This window comes from Empidonax traillii, unplaced genomic scaffold, assembly GCF_003031625.1.
Source record: "Empidonax traillii isolate 1590-97213 ecotype Southwest subspecies unplaced genomic scaffold, ASM303162v1 scaffold557:size1000685, whole genome shotgun sequence".
Lineage (NCBI taxonomy): Eukaryota > Metazoa > Chordata > Aves > Passeriformes > Tyrannidae > Empidonax > Empidonax traillii.
The window spans coordinates 316225-337951 of record NW_020955750.1 but is presented as its reverse complement, the minus strand read 5'-3'; the positions used below and the strand labels follow the sequence as shown (position 1 = coordinate 337951).

The 21727-nt window shown below is 42.3% G+C and overlaps 1 protein-coding gene across 6 annotated transcripts in view; it reads left to right on the top strand.

The window, feature by feature from the left end:
* The window catches only part of SHISAL1 (shisa like 1), a 167626-nt gene extending 146490 nt beyond the window's left edge, over nucleotides 1–21136 (top strand). For 5 of the 6 annotated variants that reach the window (XM_027897733.1, XM_027897735.1, XM_027897734.1 and 2 more), the window contains one exon: nucleotides 861–1123. In XM_027897733.1, the coding sequence (XP_027753534.1) occupies nucleotides 861–897 (37 nt within the window). In that variant the 3' untranslated portion in view covers nucleotides 898–1123. Of the gene's footprint in view, nucleotides 1–860; nucleotides 1124–18967 lie in introns of those variants that run through there. The other variant, XM_027897738.1, reaches the window with a different exon arrangement.
* The last annotated feature ends 591 nt before the right edge of the window (nucleotides 21137–21727 follow it).

Below are 21727 nucleotides of genomic sequence, written 5' to 3'. Positions count from 1 at the left end.
TACATTAAACAGGAATAAGGTGGCACTGTTTTAAAGGTGCAAGATTTGCATCACAGGACAAAGCATAGTTTTTATTTACAGCCCTTACCTGGATTTTTATATTAGACTAAATATGGCAAACCAGAACACCAGTAGTAGTTTGGGGTTTTTTTAAAAGTTGAAAATAAATAAAATTGAATACTTACACAGTACTTTTAGGAAAGAACTGTCTGGGAATTAACATCATGTGGAGGATCTGTCTGGTAACAGAGATAAGGTTTGTCAGGAAATATCCACCATTACCTGTGTGCCTCCATTCCCTTCAGAATATACTGGGTTGAAATAAAAGCTGTTGTTGAATACATTTTCTTCTAAATATTCTCATCTCTTTGCTAGGAAGTGCATGCCTGTAAAACCAGAAATTATCATCACTGTGTTCAGCACAAATCCAAAATACAGCCCCATACCAGAAGAAAATTATCTCTACACCAACTAAAACCAGCACATCAGGGCAGGAAAGCAACAGCACTAATTGACTGTGGGCTAATTGACCAATTGACTGGAACCAACCACCTCAAAATCTGCCATGCTCTGAGTCTTGTTTGTTTGCCCCAGTGATGCAACACTCAAATAAATCGGGAGGTTTTGAATTATTTAAATGCAAATGATAAAAATAAACCCAAGATATGTGAGTTACTTGCTTTCCTTCTCCCTTGCACTTAGAAATTCACTATTAGCATGGGAAGTTAAGGCAATAGGCAAGATTTCCATTCACCTCAATCTGAATATAGACATTCTTTGTTTATATTGTTATACACTGCATCTTTTGCTGATACACACATTGATTTCATGCCTTCTTCTCCTTTTCTTTTGGCTTATAGGCCCCATATTGCAACATCTATTTCTCTACGTTCCTAATTTCAGATTCATGGGATGTGGGCTGTTGGATATTCCCTATTTTAGCTGTTTCTCAGCCTTTCCATTGAATTGGGACTGTCACACGCAGCAGCTTCAGGGAAGTATTTAAATGGATTGTACAGTTGAAGGGATTTAACTCAAATATGGTAATGAATTATCAGAAAGTAGTAATTAAGACAAAAGTGAGTAGTTAAGAGGTTATCTGAAGGCTAAATGAGCTCTGCACGCTGAGGAATGAAAGCCAGTAGAATTACTGGAAAGAGGTTCTGAACAACTTCCACATTTAAATCTCCTCATGCATTTGGAGTAGAGTTTCTTGCAGTGAGATCATTACCTCATCTACATCATCCAAATCCGGAATAAAACCACTGAAGTCGCAGAAAATTTGTGTGAAATCAGGAGGCTCCAATTAAGCCCACAATTTCTCTGCACGGTGTCACAACAGCAGCACGCACACAGAGGAACGAATGTGACAGCCCCAATTTTATCAGCCAGTTCCACTTTTCTCTGTCACAACAGAAACCACGACATTTTAAAGCCCTCTACAGGTGTTTGGGGGGTTACAGGAGTCTTATCTGTCACATCCTCTTAGGTGCCAGATGCTCCAGAAGTGATTGTAACAGCGCATGCACGTTTCACACCTCCTAAATATGCACTGAGAAATAAAATGAGCTCACTGAAAACGAGCCCAGTTGTCTCTGACATGCTTTTAGCTGGGTCTAGAGTAGCAAAGGTATAAAGCAGTGAGTAGCTCCCATACCTTTTTATTACATTGATGATATTCAACTCATTGCTTCTAGTTTTCCAGAGGCTGAATAAGTCAGGTGGACAATCATGTGACAGGGAGAATAAACAGCATCAGCCAAAGATATCACTGGTGGTAATAATAATAGAAGGGGAGGTGTTAAGGAGCTGGAGATCATGATCTAAAAAGGCATAACTGCATTTATGCAAATAAATGCAACAACAATTATTTTCTAAGGAACAGTTTGTTTCTAAGGGACAAATAAAAGAAAGCACATTTTCCAAAAAGAAAAAGGGGGAAAAAATGGAAAAAGGGCGGAAAAAAAAAAAAAAAAGAAACTGATGGGCAGAAAACTGTCCATCTTCAGTAGTGTATGGCCCAGAGAGCTACTAAAAATACCTGCAAAAAACTTATCTGTGTGCATTTGGTGCTTTTAACTGAAGTAAGGATGAAGAAGAAAAAAACCAAAAACAATAAACGAGAGGAGTCTCTAAAATAAAATCCCACTGCTTTCAGCTTGGAAAATCAACTCCCAACTTATACCCTGGATGTCAAGAAACAAATAAATCCCTGACTCGAGGAGGAATGAGTAGGTAATAAAGCTGATCATTTACAGACCCATTTGTTATTCTCTGAGGTATCATTAAACAAAAAGCCACATGTAATAAATAATCCTTTTCGAGTATGCTGAGATTTGTACATTAAATAGAGGCATACTATGGGATAGTAAAGAAATTCAGTAGTGAAGTCATCAAAAGCCTCTCTGCTAATGCTGAATACATGACTGTAAATGGTAAGGATGTCAGACAATTATTTTCAGTGACAGCTGAGGTCAGGAATCTACCACATCATTACTTTCATTGTCACTGTCCCCTGATCATGACAATAATAACCACAGCAAGCAATTAGTCACTTCATCAGAAAAGTGCTAAAACATGTTTGCATGACCCCGCTTTTGTAATGATGTTCCACTGAACAGTTCAAGAAAAGGCCAGAAATTAGGCACAGTCAGTTTTTCATCATTAGCAAGATAACACATATGTGGCTGCTGAAGTCTCAGAAGCAAAACAGATGAAGCAGCATTGAAATTTGAGTCAATTTTACTCTTCATTAAATCATGAGAGAACACCGATGCCAATCAGCAAACAATTTTCAGGAACTTAAAAGGATTTGGGGAAGTTATATGACCAACACTGTCATGAATACATATGCACACATATCTGCAATTCACTTCGGGGAAAAAAAAAAAACCATGCCTCTGAAAACACTTTGAAATCCTCTTTAAAAAAATTTCTTGGAAATTGGAAATGCTAACGAGGTAAAACCAGCTTAAGGCATTAAATGGCAGGAATGTGACATTTCATTCAAACACAATTAGAAATGCTGCTAATTTTAGTCCCAGCCAGGTGATAACATGATCCCAAAGTGGGACACATTGCTTTAAACAACAGTGAAACGAGTTTAATCAGCTCAAAATTATGGAGTCCCCACAGAGCAGCAGCAAAGGAATAGTTGGTAGAAACTTGGCACACCTCAGAATATACAGGAGGGTAAAAAAGAGCTGTAAGAAGTGGTTATTTGTGAAATAAATAAGTAACCTCACTTCCCAATAGGTGTATCTATTTCCTGCTGTTTATATGTATTGGTAACCTCTGGGATCCAAAAAATGTCAAAGGTGGAATCATTGTGGAGACAACCATTTACAGTAAGAGTTAAGGGCAGGGATAGAAAGGTGTTTGCATTTGATCACCTGGCAGAAAAAATGACTGCTGGGCTCAAATCTGAAAGGGAAAAAGGTCCAGTAACAATTTTTCTTTCTGAAGGGCTGGTGCTCTAGTACATGAATGAGTTTATGCATAAAGGTTGTAGGAATTGTGTGTTTTAATATGCTAATCATATCTCTAAGCTGAATTCTGCTGCCCCATGAGCTGACACCCCACACAGGCCACCTTCTGCCTGCTGGAAATCATCACTACCGTGGAGCAGCACGTGGGAAAGCAATTGCAGTGAACTCCATCAAAAATTAGAGTAAATTAATTAAAGAGTTATTAACTATATTCTGCACTGATTAGTGCTACAGATTTTAATCAGTCACACGGGAGGAGGGAGGCAAAGGAATTTTTTTTATTGCATTCTAAACTTTTCATCTCTGAAAAGTGGTGAGTGAATCACAGGGAGCTGCTGAACCCAGCGCCTTTTATCACTCTTACACCAACAGCTCATCTCCAGTAGTTTTACCAAAAAAAGTTCTAAAGAAACTGGGATTGGAAAGCAGGCAGAGATCACCCTTTCACTCACCAAAACCCTCTCTTGTGCTGCTGAAGTGAACAGCTAAATCCACTAGAACACCACCTGCTTAATTTGCATTTTAAGACATTTTAAAGAAACTGAGATTTGACTCCATATTTTTTTTATATTCACTGAAGCCTCTCAGAGCATAACAAAACCAGGCACCCTAATTAAAAAGAGCCCCAGTGTTTGTTTGCATGAACAACTAAATGTGGCTGCATTTTTGGGGGCTGTGTTAAAAATACTGCCTAACCGTGATGCTGCTGAAGAAAAAAAAAACAAGCTTGGTTCAGTAGTTGCCAACTCTTGTTCAGGTTGACTCGTCCTGGGAATACATAAAGCAAAACTAAAAGCACCTGAGGCAGCCTAACAACCAGACTTGGCTGGAAGGGACATGTTGTGAAAAAGTTAGAGACAAGTGAGATAATAAGGAAAAAACACCTTGTTAAGCATTAAGATACAGAAAAGAGTTATCCAAACCTTCCCTAACCTCCCAGTATTACACTAATAAGTTTAACCTGCAAGGGCAATCACTGCCTCAGTTGTATTTCGCCCTTTATTCTAGTTAAATAAATGCAAACGTGGTCTAGAATTTTTTAAAAAGGCAAAATTAGTGAAAATAATCTGGGGGATTGTCTGGCATTTCCTCGTCTTTCCTAGAGGCAGTTCTCATGACTGCTGGCCATAGCTGGAGTTAGAGCTGCTCCTGTGTACTATAGAAGTCCATGAATCCTCAGTATTCCCTATTATATCTATAGGCTGTGGTGTATTTATCCCCACAGTGCCAAACTTTAATCAATAATCAATAAATTAATCAAATTTTGGTGCTTCCACTGGACAGATGAGACAGAAGAGCTTATCTGCTTATTGAGGGCCACACTGAAAGTATTTGACAGTACTTCCGTTATTGTAATCTGTGTAAAAAATGTGTAAACTCTGTAATACTTTTGTAATAAGAGCAAAATTCTTCTAGTTGGCCCTTACCTGACGTACTGTGAGGAGGCTGCAGGGGAGCACATGAGTAGATTTAAAATATCCAGTGATACAAGAGGTAACTACTCATCAGTTCCCTACACAATAGGATGGACAATAAGCAAGCTAATGGAATTCTGGAATATGTAGAGAGGAGATGCCAATTAGAAGTAGGGAGCTGTTATCTCACTAGCAGTGAGATTGCTGGGGGGAAACACCACCTGCACTAGGGCCTGGAGCAGGAAAAATTGTAATGCCAGATGGGAAAGCATTCAGAAAAGAGCTGCAGAGCTTATCTGACTTCTGTCAAACTGTAAGAAGTTTAAGAAGCTCAAGACTAAAAGAACATTAAAAGGCAATTTGAACTCAGTCTGTAAATTCTTCATGGTGAGGAGATGTCAGATAATCAGCAAGCAAAGACAGAAAAATATCCAGTATCTGGAAGATCTATTTATACAAGTCTTGACTGTTGATAAAGAACAGGATTAACCTCGGTAAATTTGGCCATTTAAAAATCCTACATCTACTAGTTATTTAAGGACCCTCACCAGCACATTGAAAGAGGCATTTTTCAGAAGGTTATTCATTCCACCTTCTCTCAATGGATGGAATTGCTTGGAAGCTTATCTTGATTAATTTTTTGACATCATGCTAGAAGATGAGTTTGTAAAAGCCACTGACACTTAACCAGATGAAGTTTGCCAGCAGGATTCATCTCACCTAAGTGTGCACTTCTTTCAGAGTTGGCAAGTCATTAAGGAAATGTCTTGGAGATGCAACAAAACAGCCATTATTTGGGATTTTTAAAACTGGCAAGGGACCTTGTGGAATATAAGCAACAGTGGGAAGAATGGGAAGCTAGGTCTGTACAGAAGGCCAAACTGAAGACCCTAGAGGAGAATGGCTCTTTAAAATCTGATTTATCTGGGGAATGCGTGAGGCTGCAGTCCCAGAGGACTCACTCACACCAAAATCAGTTTTCATAGAATCATTAGGTTGGAAAAGACCCTTAAGGTCATTGAGTCCTGTCGTTCCCCCAGCCCTGCCAAGGCCACCACTAAGCCATGTCCCCAAGTGCCACATCCACAGGGCTTTGAAATCCCTCCAGGGATGGGGGCTCCACCCCTGAAGAAACTTCTCCTCATATCCAATCTAAACCTCCCCTGGCACAGCTTTAGGCTGTTTCCCCTTGTTCTGTCCCTTGTTCCCTGGGAGAAGAGACCAAACTCTGCCTGTCTTCAGCTTCCTTTCAAATAGTTGTAAAGAGCAATAAGTTTCCCCCTGAGCCTCCATTTCTCCAGGCTGAGCCCCCCCAGCTCCCTCAGCCGCTCCTGCTGCTCCAGCCCCTTCCCCAGCTCCAATCCCTTCCCTGGACACGCTCCAGCCCCTCAATGTCTTTTTTTTTTGTCCTGAGGGGCCCAGAGCTGCCCCCAGGATTTGAGTTGTGGCCCCAGCAGTGTCACCACAGAGGGACAATCCCTGCCCTGGTCCTGCTGCCACACCATTGCTGACCCAGCCCTTGGCCTCCTTGCACCCCTGGGCAGAGCTGGACTTGTGTCCAGCCGCTGTCACCAGCACCTTCAGGGCCTTTCCCAGCTTTCCAGCCCCTCTTCCCCAGCCTGGAGCTGCAGGGGGAATGGTTGTGACCCCCAGCAGCACATTTTCCTACTGTTGCAATCTCATCACATTTAACTGAGCAGTCACAAAACACAAACCAGCAGCTGCACATCAAAAAAAAAAAAAAATCACACGATGCTTTTTTTTCCAATTGTATCATCCTCTGCCACTACTAGGGAACACAGGGGACAAACATGTGGCCTTCTTCCTCCCCACCTCTTCCAATAAATGCCTGATTATGCAGCTGCTGCATAATAGCTGCTGATGCCACAGCACTGCACAATCACGCCAAAGAATGGGAATCTCTGGGCAAAGTCCCATCTCAGGCACCACCTGCCAAATCCTCATCTCTCCCATTCTGTGGGCACAGAAAGCCACTGGTGGTGGCAGCACTGAAGAGGTGAAGATTATTTTTGTGCGTAACTGGCTGCCAGTTTTTCATGTGGAAGTGCTGTAAGATTACAGCGGACACAAGAAAATTGATTCTCTGTTAGAGTGTGTGTATATAATAGCTGTTGTTGAATTCATCATTCTGAATTACTCCAGGCTTTCTGCCTCTCATCTAATGTTGAGGTGCACAGCTGATAACTGCACTCACCACTGGGTAACTGCAAGAAGCTTAAACTTCTCTCATGAAAAAATGAGTGTACAACAGATCCACATTATGAAACAGGCACACAGATGCAAAAAACATGAGCAAACAATGAAAAATAACCTAGAACAAACTGAGAATAACCCACCAGCTGGCAGTCATAATTGTTCAAAACAAAAAAACGTCATTGCTTCATAAATTAGCACTCCAGTCGAGCCATACCTCAGTCCAGTGACGCCAACCCAGCGCTGGTTTTCTTCCTCTGTGACTCCAGAAATGCTGCTCAGCAGGGGTCACTGATCCATGCACAAAGATCCTGTTGCAGCCAAAGGACATTTTATACCCCAGCAGACCCTTATCTGGATGCAGCTGTGAGACAATTTAAAAATAATAAGCCGGTCACAGTTCCACCAGCGGTGTCAAAACATATTTCTCCGTAAAACTGGCAATACAGCTCAGATAACCATGAAAAAAAAATAAAATTGTTTTCTTGCCTCTTGCACTCTGCTAAAATTGCCCAGGCTCCTTGGCTTCTTCTCTTTCCACATCACAACACACCTCAGCTTCTCCTATTGCTTTTTACATGGGAAAGGCAGGGAGGAAAAGAGGGAAGAAACATTTCTGTGCAAAATTGTCTTTCCAACATCTCTTCCAGTCTGTTGTGCTGTCTCCAGTGATGGTGTTGTGGCTGTTATCCTCCTGCTCCCAGCTGCAAATAAACAAAGTTAAACATTATTTGTTGTTTGGATGATTATGTGCAAGGAAATTTACCTGGATCTACCACAGAACTGGATTAAATTGCAAAGGTTTTGCTCCTATTTAACTGTCGATAATTTTGTTTATGTAAAAAAGCTCTTTCTTGAAGTATCTTCAGGAAGTTATTTTAAAAGAAATTGCTTTAAATTTCATACTGGAAAAACCACACAAATTCAGTTGTGGAAAAAAATATCATACACAGACAGAACAGTTGCAGGAAACACGATGACTTTCATCCTACAATGAAATTTGGCTCTCAACACAGCAATTATTACGTATTTTCTCTTGATCTCTGACTCAGAAGACTAACCCTCAATACTGAAAAGTGAAAGCAGGAAATAAAGCTCTTTGGTAAAAGAAATAACCATTTCAAGAATTATTTTTTATTTCTCTTACGTCATTAATATTTTATTTCCCCAAATGACAGAATTCCCTGTGTTGTGCAGAGGTAAATAAAAAAAAAAAGCTGAGTTAACTCGGAGTAAATGTACAACTCTGGGCTAAACCACAGGTTTGGGGATCAAAATTCAAGTGCTGAAACAGATTCCTCCCTCCTAAATAGAGGGAGTTGTGCACTTGGAGCAATTTGAGCCTCTGGTGAGGGTAAGGGAGGCAGCACATGAATCTTGTTTCAGCTCTCCTGGGGGAAGCAGCAGTTCTGAGAAAAGACTGTTAATAATCAGGAGAGAAAAATGGAAATGGGAGAAAGAAAGGGGGGAGGGAACCTCCTCAGTCAGATGAAATGCAGAGGTGAGGTGGGGACTGAGCAATTCCAGCACCCAGAGGGACTCTTTGCCCCCTCTGCCCCTCAGCACCCCCTTCCTACCAGGGGGATGGAGAGCCTGGAGTATTTCATAGTGATCCAGCTGGGATCCAGTTCAAGGGATTACTATTTTCATTATTCAAATGTGTAAAAATATTAATTTGATCTGCTTTGGAACCCAACATTGCCACTTTCTTTCAAATGGAGTCCTGCTTCTAAATCCCCTAAAATCTCAGTGGCTTTCACTTTTATTGACTTCATGGCCCTTGAAAGAAATCAGCACCTTGAAGCTCCGCAAATGATACCTGAACACTCCAATCTAAGGTTTGGCTAATCCCTTTCCCCCCCTACAGCAAGTTCCAACAGTTCAATTTCCATGGAACTGTTTGTTTGTTTTTATCCTTTGTTAGGATAAAATGCTAGGCATGCTAGGCAACAGTTTTAACAGATTGAATTTTGCTGATGCCAGAGGGAGCAAAGAGCTCCAGGGCAGTAAGAGATGATAAAAGGAGAAGGATGTTCACCTGATGTAGGGTGGCCTGAGCTTTTGTTTAGCTCAAGGGTTTAAATATGAATTTTACCAAGAAACTAAGCTACACTTCTATACAAAATATCAAATATTATATACAAACCACACCATCCTGCATTTCACCTCAGCTGTAAGTTGCTAAGACCTGTTACAACACTTAGAATTGACCATCCCCTTAAGTAAAGGTCCCTTACACTGAGTAGAGCTTGCAGAAACACCCTTTTAAAATAGGACCTTCACTTACAAATAAATTGATCACTTCGTGGCAAAGGAATTATAAAAAAAGATAACATTTATTAGGTTTAATAAAAGAATACACTCTGTAACTGCTCTTCTTGCTGAATCAGGCACTGGCTGTTATACCAAAGTTTTGCTGGTTGTGTTTTTTGATTGGTTGGGTTTTTTAAATGTCCCTGCCAATATTTTTGGTGCATTAGGAGATGGTGTAAGCAGGGGATGGCAGTGTCCCAACAAGCTACATCATAAATCACATGGTAAGTTTTCCCTGCTTGCTTTTTAAACCTGGCCTTCGATTTCTAGCACATCTGTTAAGTTCAAATTGTCAGTCAGCATGAAAGGAGGACTTCTTCTCTTGTCAGGTACCTGAACTTTAACACAGAAGGGCACGTTCTTGTAAAGCCTCTTGTACTTCCCGTTGTGCTCTCCTGGATCTGAGATTTCTGGGGGTGGCACTGCTGGGTAAGAGTTCAGCAGATGTGCAGAATACTGGAATGTTTGGGATGTGTCAGGATACCTGAGTATCTGGGATGTGTCAGAGCAGCTGTTTGGGAACAGATTTTGAAAGCTGGGAACGTCAGCTTTTGAGAAATTGGGATGAGCTGATATCAGAGACACCAGATAATTCAGTCCCAGTACCACTGATGCAGAAATATTCAAAGGTTTATGGTTCCTTCTGGAGGAAATACCCACAGTTCTCATGTTTCCCATCAAAATCTTCTAGTGTGTTACAGGTCTGTTGTATGTGTTAATAATCAGATCTGCTCATGAATAAATAGCAAGGAAGAAGGTTTCTAACCAGAACATGGAGATTCCAGTTCAGATTGCACATGGCAGTACTGGATTGCAAATATATAGGTATTTACAGAGAAGATTGTATTTTGTATATTTGCATATGGCAGCGTGAGACTGAAGATGATGTTAGCAGAAATCCAGCCTACACATTTTTATAACTCAGTTTCTGGGGGCAGAGGGACTACTCACTCCCAGAGTTAGGCAGGGGACTTTCAGGCTCCTGCACCTGAGCTGAGTAATTACTGGGGATTTTTGGAGCCAGTAAAGACAAAAAGGGAGTCCCTGCAACATCATTTGCCCAGCCTGATGCCCCAGGAGGACTGGAGTAGCTGTGCAGAGGTGCCTGTTGCTATCTGCTGACAATAAAGGACCCTGGGGTCTGGAAATTAAGGCATTTAACCATTTTGATGCCTAAAGAAAGTTAGGTGAGATTAAACCCACTCCATGCTGATAAATTACACTACAAATAGCAATAATCTCCTTTCCAGAGCAACATGCCTGCCCCAGACCTTCAAGAAGAAGAAGACAAAAATATATTCTCCTGCCTCCAGCAGTAGTTCCTCTTGGCCTCTCTGTTTCTAAACACCTCAAGTCATCTTCCCCTATGACAGGAATGCAATTAAAGCTGTTTGGTCACTCCAGTTAATAGAAAATACCTGAAAACAAGCACAGTCTGAGGTGGAATAATAAGTCTAGAGCTCCTTACATGACATCCATATTCATCATAATCACAGTGCCTTGAGGTCTTGAAAATAGTTGACCACAGTTCAGACTATCCAAAACAAAACCAGGGTTGGGGTTGTTCAGTGAACAATGCAAATTATTTTGCTTCAGGTGAATCAGTTGTTCTGTGGCTGCCACGCATTCACCTACAGAGAAATCTGGCAACAATCAGCCAGATGAATTTCAGCCTCAAGTGACACATCTGAGCACCCCGGTGGGGACGTGAGGGTCTTATAAATATTTTATATGTCATGGAGAATGAGTAAGTCCAACTCACTTTCAGTTTAACTCGTAATTGGCCATTCAGTCTTTTATGATGCTGTGGAAGGCCCAGGGTGTTTCGAATATTTTTTTTTTTTAAATAACCTTAAGAGGAGGGAGAAAACATTTCAGATCGTTAAAAGTCAGACTGCAGCGCTTCAGTGAGAGAAGACACAGCTTTTCAGTGGCCACCTTTCAATTTACGTCCTCACACCTTCATCTGTTCCTCTATTCAAAACTTGTAAATCAGAACTTTGAATGCTTCATATTTCCATTAAAAACAACAACAACAAAAAATCCTCCTGGATGTTTTTACCTTCCACAACAGTGTTCAGGAGTATCAACCATTTCAGGAACTATCAAATGAAAAATGTTGCCACTAATTGAAAAATACTTGACTTTCAGAAGCACAGGATTACTTCAGAAACCATTATTTACAGTAAGTAATATTTATTTATGTTAGCAACCCTGTTGGTTTCACATCACTACTTTTTGCAAGTGAGTATTGTAAAATATGGCCTCTAGTAAAAAAATAGAGAAAAACTGTATCCTGTGTGGTTTCATCCCCCTTCCACCCAGCCCAGCTGAGGGGATAGAAGATGTATTTAATTTGTACAATTATAGATATTCCAGAAACCCTGCAGGAAACCAGATTTCTCTCTTAGCTTTGCTGTGTTAGCCAGGCACCACATTAATAACAAAAGTTAGGCCAGCTGCTGTTCTCGCACCCGCAGTGCTGCTGGGGGAGGTGGGGAAGGAGAGTCCTTGCCTGCAGCAGCTCTCCAGGCTCACTCCAAGCGCCAAATCTCCTCCTGCATCCGTCTGTGAGACAGGATCTGAGCAGATCCCAAGCTTCCCTTACCAAAAAAGCAGCCAGATCATGGGTAATTAGACCATATGCCATAAACCTTGTGCCAAAACCAGTGCTGGTGCAGGGCCCTCCTGCTCATTGCAGGACAGAGCTGAGAGCTCATTCCTAACTGGTTCCAGTTTGTTTCCCACCAGCTCAGAGTACTGCCCTAGACACAAGTCCAAGCCAGTGAAGCCCAAACATATGCTGTAGACAAAGTGTTGCTCTGAAAACCACCTTTGAACTCAATATTAGCAGCAAAAATCAGGGGATCAAATTTAAAAGTAATTTAAAGAGGCGAACAAAGACCTGCGCTGATGCGAGCGACCCAGTCCCGTGGGTGCCTGCACACCAGGGAGGGGCACAGCTGTTGTTAGTTAAAAGGTCTTAGTATTGGGTTTAGATTTAGCTGGAAAATAATCAGCAGCGGAGTCGAAATCCTTCAGGTTCCCTCTGGTATGCAGAGTAGCCCTTCCCTGACCCCCTCAGGATTTCCTCTGCAGGACAGCAGCACAATCACCACAGCCATCCACCAGCAGCTCCCTGTCCCCTACAGGGGCCCAAACCAGCCTTCCCAATGGGAACACAAGACATTCCCCAAGTTCCTAAAGCTCCTTTAAAGCCAGTGAGCAGCTCTCAGCACTGATGTAACCTGCTGTTTGTCTTATTTCCCCCTCCCCCAGCCCTTAGAGAAGTTACACAACCTCAAACCAGTGTAGAAGAGGCGAGATTCTTAAGAAATGGAGTGAACAATTTAAAAAGCAGCTTTACCAACACTCATATCAAGCTATTAAAATGGAAATGTCTTTAAAATTGCGCTGCTTCATAGTTTGGGCACTAACTTTTTCTAGCAGCCCTCTCTCACACTCTTGAGTACGTTCCACAATGCTCCCATGTCTAAGTCAGCTGGCACTGCTCACTTTTGGAGCATGTGATGCCCTGAGGTGAAAATTAACTCCCATAACACAGACACAAGCAATGAAAGGAAGCACAAGCCTATTTCCTCCTACCTGTATTTGCCAGGTGGAAGGGAGAACATTCTGGCAGGTGATTGGTTTGTAGGAGGAGCTAATCCCCCTCCACTTTTGGGTGGGTTCCATTCACGCCTTGTGTCTGATTTTTTCCTGATTCAGCACTCATGGTAAGACGTTGCAGCAAGAGCAGATCCACCACTGTGAGCACAGTCCAGAGGAAACTCAGATGATCCAAATGGTTTCTTCCCACCTGCAAAGCAACAACATAAGCAATCAGCAGCTGGCTTTTGCAGCATCAGTTATGGCAACTTGGCTTTCTGGAACCCATTTCTGACTTTTACCCACCCCTGCAAAAGCTATCCCTACCACAAGGCTATCAGGAATCTCTTGCCTCTAGCAATAGTTCCTCTTGGCCTCTCTGTTTCTAAACACCTCAAGTCATCTTCCCCTATGACAGGAATGCAATTAAAGCTGTTTGGTCACTCCAGTTATTAGAAAACACATGAAAACAAGCACAGTCTGAGGTAGAATAATAAGTCTAGAGCTCCTTACATGACATCCATATTCAGTTTGGCATCACGATGCCTTGAGGTCTTGAAAGAAACTGAGCACACTTCAAACTGCAGAAAACAAAACCAGAGTTGGGGGGTTTTGGTGAACAATGCAAATTAATTTTGCTTCAAGTGAATCAGTTGTTCTGTGGCTGCCACGTATTCACCTGCAGGGAAACTTGGCAACAATCAGCCAGATGAATTTCAGCCTCAAGTGACACATCTGAGCACCCTGGTGGGGACGTGAGGGTTTTATAAATGTCTGGAGAATGAGTAAGTCCAGCTCACTTTCAGTTTATCTTGGAATTGGCCATTCACTCTTTGTCCTGATAGCTTTGTGCATATTGAAGTACACAGAACATCCCAGCACTGCTCAGGGCACGTTGCAGGAGACTTGTAAATACACCTTGTCTTTCCAGAAGGCACCAGATAAATAAGTGTTCTTATGCTTATTATTGCAACCTTTTGCCCGATGGTGTTAAATAAAGGTGACAATTCCCAAGCCACGATAGCAAAAGGGCAGTTTATGTTACCCAAACCAGCAGCAGGCAGAGAAATCCTGCTGAGAAAGTCTTCTCTTGAACTGACAGAAATTGCTTTATCTCCTGAGCACTCTGGTGCTGCTCCCCGTGACTCACAGGAGCTGTAGTTCACAGTTCTCCATCTGGGCTTAATCCAGAGCACACAGGAACCTTTCTAGCTGCCATCCACACCTGCAGTAGGTAAGGAATGGGCTGCCACCTTCATGCAGTTGGTACATGCACTCAAATAGGAACCCCTCCAAAATATCCCCACGGATCATGATCAAAATTTAACAACCCCATCTGTCCTGTGCCCCCCTGGGCCTTATGGACCTGTTGTGAAGTCCCATGTTGTTTCCTTCCAGCTGATGGGGGGAAGCATCCCAGACATTTCTGACTGCTCAGCAAAGGGATTCTCTCAGTTGATCCCATTTATGTGTTTCCTTGACCATCAAGAACACACCTACCGGGGAAAAAGCTTCTTATGACACATCCCAGGTATTTCCATCACCTTTCTTTAGGTCTGCAGGTAAGGGATTGCTTAACTCTGATGAAATCAGGCACGTGTTGCCTTAACACCCCCCCAAGGTATTCACTTTCAAACCTATTTTGACATTTCTCTCCAGCTTTGCAGGATTGTCAGCTGCGGGAGAAATAACACTTGAGCTGAAATTTCAGTCTGTTTTTCGAGTTGAAAATTTCCAGGGCCTGGGTTTTGTTTAAACTCTCAAGCACCAGATGTCTGTCTTCCCTGAGCCAGCTATTATTTTAGAAACATCAGCAATGGCTACCAGTGGTGGTGGTCCTTTTACACAGTGGCTGTGAGAGAACTGGCCACTGTTTGGGGTCATCCTCTCACCTGACCTCGTGTAGGTGCATTTCGTAGCTAGAGCAGAGGAGAAATTGTGCTTCACCAAAAATGAGGTAACTGGGAGTGAAAACATAGGCAAATCCCGTGCTCCATTATGGCAAAATTAAGAGTTGGACTCGATGATCCTTGGGGGTCCCTTTCAACTCCGAATATTCCGTGATTCTGTGAAAATGGCAACACCCACTGCCACTGCTTAATGCTGAAGTGCTCCTTGTCAATTCGAAAAACCTGAACATTCAATCTCTTCAGCACTGAGCCAACCTGAGGCAAACTCTTGTTGAAGTTTCCCCGACATCGGAAAAACCCAAATCATTTCGCTATTTTGATGTTCTCCCAAAGAAAAAAAAAAAAAAAAAAAAAAAAGATGATGAGCCCCACCTAAAAAGTCCGAGACTTTCCATTTTCTCTCACACAAACAAGACAGCCAAATTGAGATTGCACCAGCACTGTTCATTCTGGCCTTCCAGAAACTTTTCAGAATTAGACTTGGTAACCCAAGCAACCTTTCAACATACATTTTGGGTATAACATTAAATGCTATGTATAACACAGTCACAGGAGTGTGCAAATGCCAAGCTATGAAAATTATTTCCCTGCTCTTTGGCAGACTGCACAGGCAGAGGGATTAGATTATATTCTACTTCTTTCTGGTTTAAAATATATTCAGACAACTGAATGGCTTTTCATTTAGCGCTTGTCCTGCAATTAATTTCTCATATCCTTCCTTTCAATCTTGGGAGGCTTTTACACAGTCTAGTGCATTGTGCTTTGTCCTCCCTTGTCCTTCCATTTTTCTGGGGATGGAGGGCATTCCTATTGCCTGTAACAATCAGTGTATCCACCAAGGGCTTCTTACTGCTGGAAGCTGTTTGCCAGCCTGGCACCCCAGCTTTTCCTAGGAACAAAGAGAGTGAAAGCTTTTCTCTCTCTCCCAGCATGCCCACATTTGAAAGCACTGCAGCAGAACCTCAACAGGCACAGATCAGAACAGGTCTGCTCAGACCAGTGCAGTGCAATTTAATAGCCAGAGGAAGATCTGGACATTTGCAGAGACTGGTCCCTTTGCTGTGAACTGTGAGCCACAATTCCTGTAAGTGATGGATCCAGGGTGCACCTGAGCTCTGAAGGGGCTGTGGTGATGGATGATGCTTTTATGTGAACACCAACTTAGCAAGAGACCTTTTGTGACGGTGAATGTGGCAACTGTTTACCTCCTTTATCAGAAAATGGCAGAAATCTCTGAAAAAAAACCCTTGCCTCCAGAGGCTCTGAATCATTCCTTCATTATTAATGGATTTCATTTTTTTTCCAGTGGAACTAAGCCACTGTACAAAGCTATTGATGTGAAAGAGGAGGCAATATTTTAGTTGGCTACTTCCTTGTCAGGCAGTGGAAATTGTAGAATTGTTTGGAAGGGACCTTAAAAGAAGGGACCTTAAACATCACCTTGTTCCAACCCACAGGCAGGGACACCTTCCACTATCCCAGGTTGCTCCAAGCCCCGTCCTGCCTGGCCTTGGACACTTCCAGGGATGGGGCAGCCACAGCTTCTCTGGGTAACCTGTGCCAGGGCCTCCCCACCCTCATGGTAAAGAATTTGTTCCCAATATCTAATCTAAAGTTATGATAACTTCTACTAGTGAGTGACAATAACCTTTGCTAGTGAATAGGAGCAACTTGGACCATCTCCAAAGCACAGGCTTCAGCTCCAAAGACATTAAAATCCTGTAGAAGTGACCACAAGTGACAAATACGTGGTTTCTGCTGCCAAGCACATTGTGATGGGAGACTGGGATGTAATACTCTAAGTGCACATGGAAATCAGCATTTGTCTTCCTTAGGAAAATGCAAGTATTTTTTATGGGATCCCAGAGATCTGAAGCAGTACCTCTCAACTTTCCTGGTCCGACCATCAATCAATCAATCAATCAATCAGTCACACACTCTGGAGGAAGGGGACCCTTTCAGCCCAGCCTCTGCCCTGTCAGGGTTTGGTTTCAGGGAGAAGCTGTTGGTTCAGCACCAGGCTCAGCCAGGAGCTTGGAAAACACGGGGTGAATATTTCATACTTGTGAGAGGCTCTCAGAGCAGAGTGGGGTCTGTGCTGCTGGCTCTGCTCTTCACATCCTCCCACAGCTTTCTGCACACAGGAGAGGAACTGGCAGGAAATGGAAGCTACTCACAGGAGCGATATTTTAGCTTCTGTGCTGCATAGAAACATTCATAAACTTTTTTTATGGTCTTTGGCTCCAGGAACTCCAGTAACTCTCACTTTACACCAATTTGATGACACTCCTGATTTTACATTAACCTTGGAAGAAGGATCTGGCCAGCAGCAACTTTGGGACTCTCAAGCAGAGGAAAAGACTAACTGGCTGATGGGTCTGACACATTTAAAACTGTCCTGGAGCACCCAAATGGCTGCTCTATCTTCTTCATCTCTAAACATTTTTACATAAATAAACAAACAAACAAATAAATAAATAAATGACGCTGGATACCATCAAATAGTCTAGTGAATTAAATGATGCAGATTTTAGATTGGTAGAGCATTTTATCAGGGCTAAAGCACACCAGGCAATCCACAGAAACACCTGAAGGTGCTCTGAAGGACGTAGGTGCCTCCCAGCCATGACGCGTTCTCGTAATTTTCAGAGTCTCTCTTCCCAGGTATTTTTTAAATCAGTTTTAACTAAGTCTCCTGAGACTCTCTTCTAGGTACAAACAACTCAATTTAAACTTAAAGCTGCCTGCAGACTCACAAGAGGCAGGTGTGTATGTTGTGTTAGTGTGCATTTCTACCACTGTCAGAAAAGGACAGTGGCAGAACAAAACAATGTAATTTTTTTTTTCCTTTGCATTTCTAACATGAATAAGGCTGTCTAGCCTGTTTGATTATTAGAAAGCAATCAGCTGTCCAACCTTGAAATAGGTGTCACATGACTGAGTTTTGGCTTTTTTAGTTGTGAGAAAATTGCGTTTTTCTGCCCAGGGGTCCTCCCTGGCTGAGAGTGCTGTGAGAAGCGCCTAAATCTGAATGAATTCTAAATCTGAATTAAGAGAATACAGTTGTGCTACAGCCCAGGTGACTGCATACCTGACCTGTGCACTGTTGAGCACATCTACTGCTGCAATTTTAAGAAGAGTTTTGCCGAGGTGGAAGTTGAGACTCGAGTCTCTGATGGGTGAAACAGTAAACATGCTGATTCCCACGGACATTCCGCTGTCTGAACCACATGTTTCTTTGTATTTTATACATTAATGGAATGCAATATGTATATTGTAGCACAGAAATTTAGGATTACCCATTATGCAAAGAACTCTGGTGGGAGAAGTTAATTAACTGTTGTTGCTATTGGATACCCAACAGCTTGTATTTGTAGCATTACCAGTTGCCTGCTGGAGCAAACAGATGCATTTCTTTAGTTTATTACTATGATTAGTGATCTCAAAGCTTTGCCTAGTTGGGCTTTCAGCCAGTTCAACCTCATATGTAGCTGGATCCCAGAGCCATTTGCACACACTCTGCACAAGGGGAAGTTGGGCAGGTTTAAAGCATTTGTTATGTCCAAGAGGCACTGCAAGCAAAAACAACCTTATGAGTACTTACAACATTTCTGTGAGGAAAGCACATAAATATATTACTTATCCACTTATATATGTGGAATAGAAGCACATTTTCTCATCATATGAAAGGAACAAGGGGCAGAGTTCAGATATGCACCCAAACCTTAGAGCAGTGTTTTGTTCAGTTTAATATAAATAGGGAGAAACTAGCTTAGCCTCCCTGACTGTACAGAATAAAAAGAGGAGAATGCAACCATCCACAGCCCAAAATTCACTCTGCACCAAACAGAACTAATGAGGGGAGGTACAGGCTTCTTAACACCTTCCTCGTGCTTTTCCCTCCCCTTTCTTGCCTCCCCAAATTAAATCCACGACTGAGAATTCTACAAGATCTCCTTTACAGGAAAATACTTTGATGTTGTGTGCTCATGAAACATTTGTGGTTTATGTCTTCCAGAAAATCATATTGACGTGCCTCAAGATGGGAGAGGTAGGACCAGACTTCAAGGAGCAACTTTCAAGAAAATCAGCTGAATTACAAGAGGAGGAAAGATTAGGGATAAGCAGGAGAGGGAAAGACTACATGAGGAAGATGGAGCAAGTCACCTGAAGACAAACATCATTCAGACAATTTCTGGGAGGAAATGATACAGAAAGAGTCTCCAGGAGAAAGTAGTCTGTAAGCAATATTTTAGTTCTAGACCAACAATATTGTCTCTGAAAGAAAGCACCATATTTGAGAAAACGCTGAATAGGAAGAACATTAAGTTGCTCTGGCAAATCCACACAAAGGTGGAAAAAGATCACAAGACAAACCTGTGGTAGATAACTTTTCTTTGCCTCCCCATCCATCTATTGCCATTTGAGCCTAATCTAAGTGTCAGAATACCGAATGTGAGTTTTTCCAAAGTTCTCTGGTGAGTTTTTTGTCACAGTAGGGTAGGTGCTGGCAATCCACATCACTGTTAACCATATTTACCATATGCATTGCAAGGTAAGCAAAGCCCTTTTTACAGAGTCCAACTGCAGGGTAGCAGTTGTTTCAACCTGAATGCACATTTGAAGATGAGTGGCAATGATTCTGCTAAGACTTCAAGCAGTTGAGCACGTCTTAAGTTTAGGTTCACACACCTTCTTCAAGAGGGGAGCTTTATTAGGAAGCAACACAGGCACCCAATTCCACCCCCACGCTCCTTGAAGATGAAAAAGAAACAAAAAACAAAAGTTGACCAACTACGTATTTCAAAAGCAATAATACCATTTTCCCTCAGCTTTACAAGGCAATAGTCCAACTCCCTCACTCACTGACTGGTTTCAGAGTTTACACCTCACAAATCCAAGAGTTCATTCGTAAGCCAGAATGATGTGGTAACAATGATGTTACCACAGAAGTACTTGGTCACCAGGTTGCAATGGGTTGACAACGGGACAGAGTAATTTTAAAATCCTCCAGTATCAACTACATGAGCAAACCCTTTGAAGTTCAGTTATTTAAGAGGTATACATGGAGAACCTGGCAGTGGCACCCAAACAGAGGAGTTTCATCTGGAAATCATAACACAAAGCCCTGGTAATGCCAAATTAATCCTTCAGTCCTAATATTTTGCCCTGTAAATCTGAATAACTTTAAAATGACCATACATTCTGCTGTACGACCAACACAAGGAATACCTGGTCTATGCACAGTCAAGTTTTCCTTTTGGACCTCTTTGGCTGAGTGAATTTTATTCTCCTGTTGATCTTAAAAAGGGACACTATTCTGAGTTACCTGAACTAATTCACGACTACTGGAGTGCAGGGTGATGCATGACTAAAACCAGACAGGAATAAATAGTGTTGGAGGACACAACAAGGCTGGAGACCACCAGAGTGCCCAGCCTTCAAAATCTGAGCAGGATACCAATATGCACAAGCCCCTTTTCTTTACAAACCAAGTACTAAACGTGCCTGGTATCACTGAGTAAGGACAGGCAACAGCTCAGAGAAAGAATTCAAATGCCACAGGCGGGAGTGCCACCCTGGGGGGCTTTAGACTCCATCCTGTCCTAGCTAAGCTTGATGCCTGGCCCATTCTCACTCATCACAGAAGCTCCTGAGTAAATAACTTAGCTTGTAGAGCCCCGGAGGAGCTGCCACAGTGCAGCTGGGCTGTTTGACACTGTGAGTGACACAGCACTTCAAATAAAACAGGGCCAGTATTTTTTTAGACCTTGACTCACACTAAACCTCAGAGATTCTTCTAGTTTTTCAAAAAGAATATGTCATCAGAGCACTGCAAACTTTTCCAAAAAGAATATGTCATGAGGGCACTGTGGAACCATCCAAAGCACTTCAGCTGGGAGCAGAAAGGATCATCAGCAAAGACACACTTGCAGATCCTGGCAGACAGTCTAAACTGCTCTCTTCTTGAGGATGAGGGGTTCTGTAGGGAAAGGGTCTGTGCTCCTGGGTTGGGAGAGCTGATCCTGATGAGATGGAAGGTGGTGCTCTTAGTGCCAACTCACACAGAAAGCAAAGGAAACCACGGAGCTGGGGGCAGTGCTATCCATGGCTCTGCCAACATCACACCTTCTCCACACTCCCTCATTGTCTCCAAGATCCATAACCCCTGCAGGCACCCAAAAAAGTGCATATCTACACCTAAAAAGTGCATGTCTACAGACTCACCTAGGCACTTTGCGGTAACTCTTTGCTCCTTTTCCCTTTTGCCAGCACCTGCTTCCATCGTGAGGTGACGACTGCCACAGAGAGCTTTGTAAAAAAGCTTATGTTCATGGAGGAATTTGTATTAGATACTGGTTTGTGTGACTTACTGTATTTTGTAAGGGTTTTTTTCCCTCTGGGAATTGTGTGTTATAACTGAGCAGTTTTATGCTTTCCTTCTAGTACACGTATACCTTGTAATGGATGTGCTTTTTGTTTGTTTGGTTTTCTTTTATGCTCTACACGTGGAGCCAGTTAATAGAAGGTAGATACTCTCTGGCTGGAATTCTGAGTTTGCCTACCAGTTAATTTATGGACAAATCCCTGTTGTAGCTGGTGAGCTACTGTTCACCAAGTGTGTTGTTAGAATCCTCTGATAGTCTCTCTGTTCTAGCAGAATATAAGATCCTGAATAAGACTAATGCTAGCTGGGCCTTAAACTCCAGGGAAATAGTGCACTTCATGTGTTTACCTACCAGCCCTTCTCCCTCAGTGTTTGGGACACTGTAGAAGA